The sequence below is a fragment of the Morone saxatilis genome, unplaced genomic scaffold, assembly GCF_004916995.1.
Source record: "Morone saxatilis isolate NCDOM2014 unplaced genomic scaffold, NCSU_SB_2.0 Contig3, whole genome shotgun sequence".
Taxonomy (NCBI): Eukaryota; Metazoa; Chordata; class Actinopteri; family Moronidae; genus Morone; species Morone saxatilis.
The window spans coordinates 10,648,517-10,650,420 of record NW_023339873.1 but is presented as its reverse complement, the minus strand read 5'-3'; the positions used below and the strand labels follow the sequence as shown (position 1 = coordinate 10,650,420).

Below are 1,904 nucleotides of genomic sequence, written 5' to 3'. Positions count from 1 at the left end.
TGTGTGTGTGTGTGTGAGCAATCAGCAGTGCAGCTTGAGACTGTGATAGGACTTCGACAGAAAGGAGCAAAAGCTGTGGATGACATCATGCACTTGTTGCTGGGCTTTGAATCTCGGATGAGCTGACACATTCAGCCGGATGACTCAAATGTACGCAGCCTAGCGCACCAATTCACACACACACACACACAGCACCCAGTCTGACCCAGAAAGTGAGTTTGCTCCTTCTCACCCTGTGTACGTCCTCTTCAAACACGGCTTCATGGACGCTGCATGCAAAGAGGGCCGTGGGGAGGTCGCTCAGATCCATCATTTCCTCCGCCACGCCGTCCTGATCTGTCTCCCCAAACACCATGTCCTCTTCCTCCTCCTCGTCCTCCTCAGGGTCGCTGCTGTAGGCCTCCGAGCCATTGCTCCACGCCTTGGAGCTCTCTCGCAGCATGCTGAAGCCTTTTTAGACAGGCAGGTTGGGAACTGGAGAGAGGGGAGGTTAAGAGATTGGAAGTTGGGAGATAAGGTGAATACACCGGCTGGATGTTTGTGTGAAAAAGCAGAAAGAAGACGAGGTGATAGTGAGACACTGGTGCATTAAGATTGTTCTTTTCACTTTGGATGAACCTCCTGATTATTTTCTTCATTCGCTGATTGTTTCCATAAAATGTTAGAAAATACGAAAAAATAGTCAAACCATCACAATTTCCCAGAGCCCGAGGTGATGTTTTTTAATTGTTTGTTTTGTCCAACAAACAGAAAATCTATAAAAATCTATTAACATTCTCATTTAAAGTGCTGGAAGCAGTGGATTTGTCATAAGTGCTTAAAAAATGTTATTGTAATCATTTTACAAGCTGGAAAAGAAAGCAACACGTGGGGGTGAAAAAAGACCCTGGTTGAAAAACACTGGTTATTTAAAAAAGGGGGGTTATGCTGACCCCTAACGTGAAACTTCCAACAATATACTGGGGATAGAGTGCCACCTAGTGGGACATTTAACCGAATGAAGCTTATCACCCACATTTCAATCAAAATACCATCTGAAAATCCACCTGATCTCAATAATAGGGAGACATAAGGTATGGATACTGATTATAGACCAAAACTGCATCCTACAGTAATTTAATCTCTGTACAATGACGTGCAATTAGAGCACGCTAAATCAGTGACATCAACAACGTCATGTCTACAGTATAAAAGGCCGTAGAGGCTCGTGACAACAATGTTTGTATCGCGTGTACATCCAGGAAACCCTTTGCGGAAAGAGCTCGTGCAAAATTTCATGACGGGCGTTTATCCTAAAAAAAAGTCACAAATTATCTCGTGAAAACACTGAAAACACCGAACTAAAATCCCGTTATAAACTACAATTAAGAGATAATTCATACGAAAGTTAGCACTGAGTCACGGCTGCACGCGCACGGGTGAAGTTACTGTTTTCATTTTCCCTTTTTCGTCGGTTTTAATTTACTCACCTCGCTACTGTCAGTGACAGCGGCACAAACGACCCATTGCGAGGTATTTACAGGTGACTTTGTTTAATCAAACAGTCTGAAGCTGGTGTGTTTTTGAAGGCTGCTGTCAGATACGTCGGTGTTTGTTATTACGGGATTATTGGAGACTATTTGATGCAGCCTACTCCGGCGTCGGGACCCCGCAGGTGAGACCAATGAGATGCCGGCCGAGGCTCGCGGCAACCAATGAGGATGCAGCAAGGGGGAGGATGGAGGAGGATGCTCCGTTTCAAGATTGGTGGCGACCGAGAAGCGAAAGGGCACATAGCGGTCTGCTGTAAAACTGGGCTTTTAATTTGACAAGGACGTCCCAGAGAGCCACACCAGACAGTCTGTTTACCAATCAACTCTCTCACCAAGCCCAGTGTGTAAAGATAGTGAGGTGGTCGCATCGCT

General features: G+C 45.5%; 1 protein-coding gene across 1 annotated transcript in view; it reads right to left on the bottom strand.

The window, feature by feature from the left end:
- The window catches only part of rcan3 (regulator of calcineurin 3), a 36,370-nt gene extending 34,770 nt beyond the window's left edge, over positions 1–1,600 (bottom strand). The window contains exons 1-2 of the mRNA XM_035674193.1: positions 1,470–1,600; positions 233–474 (exon numbers count right to left, since the gene is read on the bottom strand). Of these exons, the coding sequence (XP_035530086.1) occupies positions 233–442 (210 nt within the window). The 5' untranslated portion in view covers positions 443–474; positions 1,470–1,600. The remainder of the gene's footprint in view (positions 1–232; positions 475–1,469) is intronic.
- Positions 1,601–1,904: the final 304 nt, after the last annotated feature.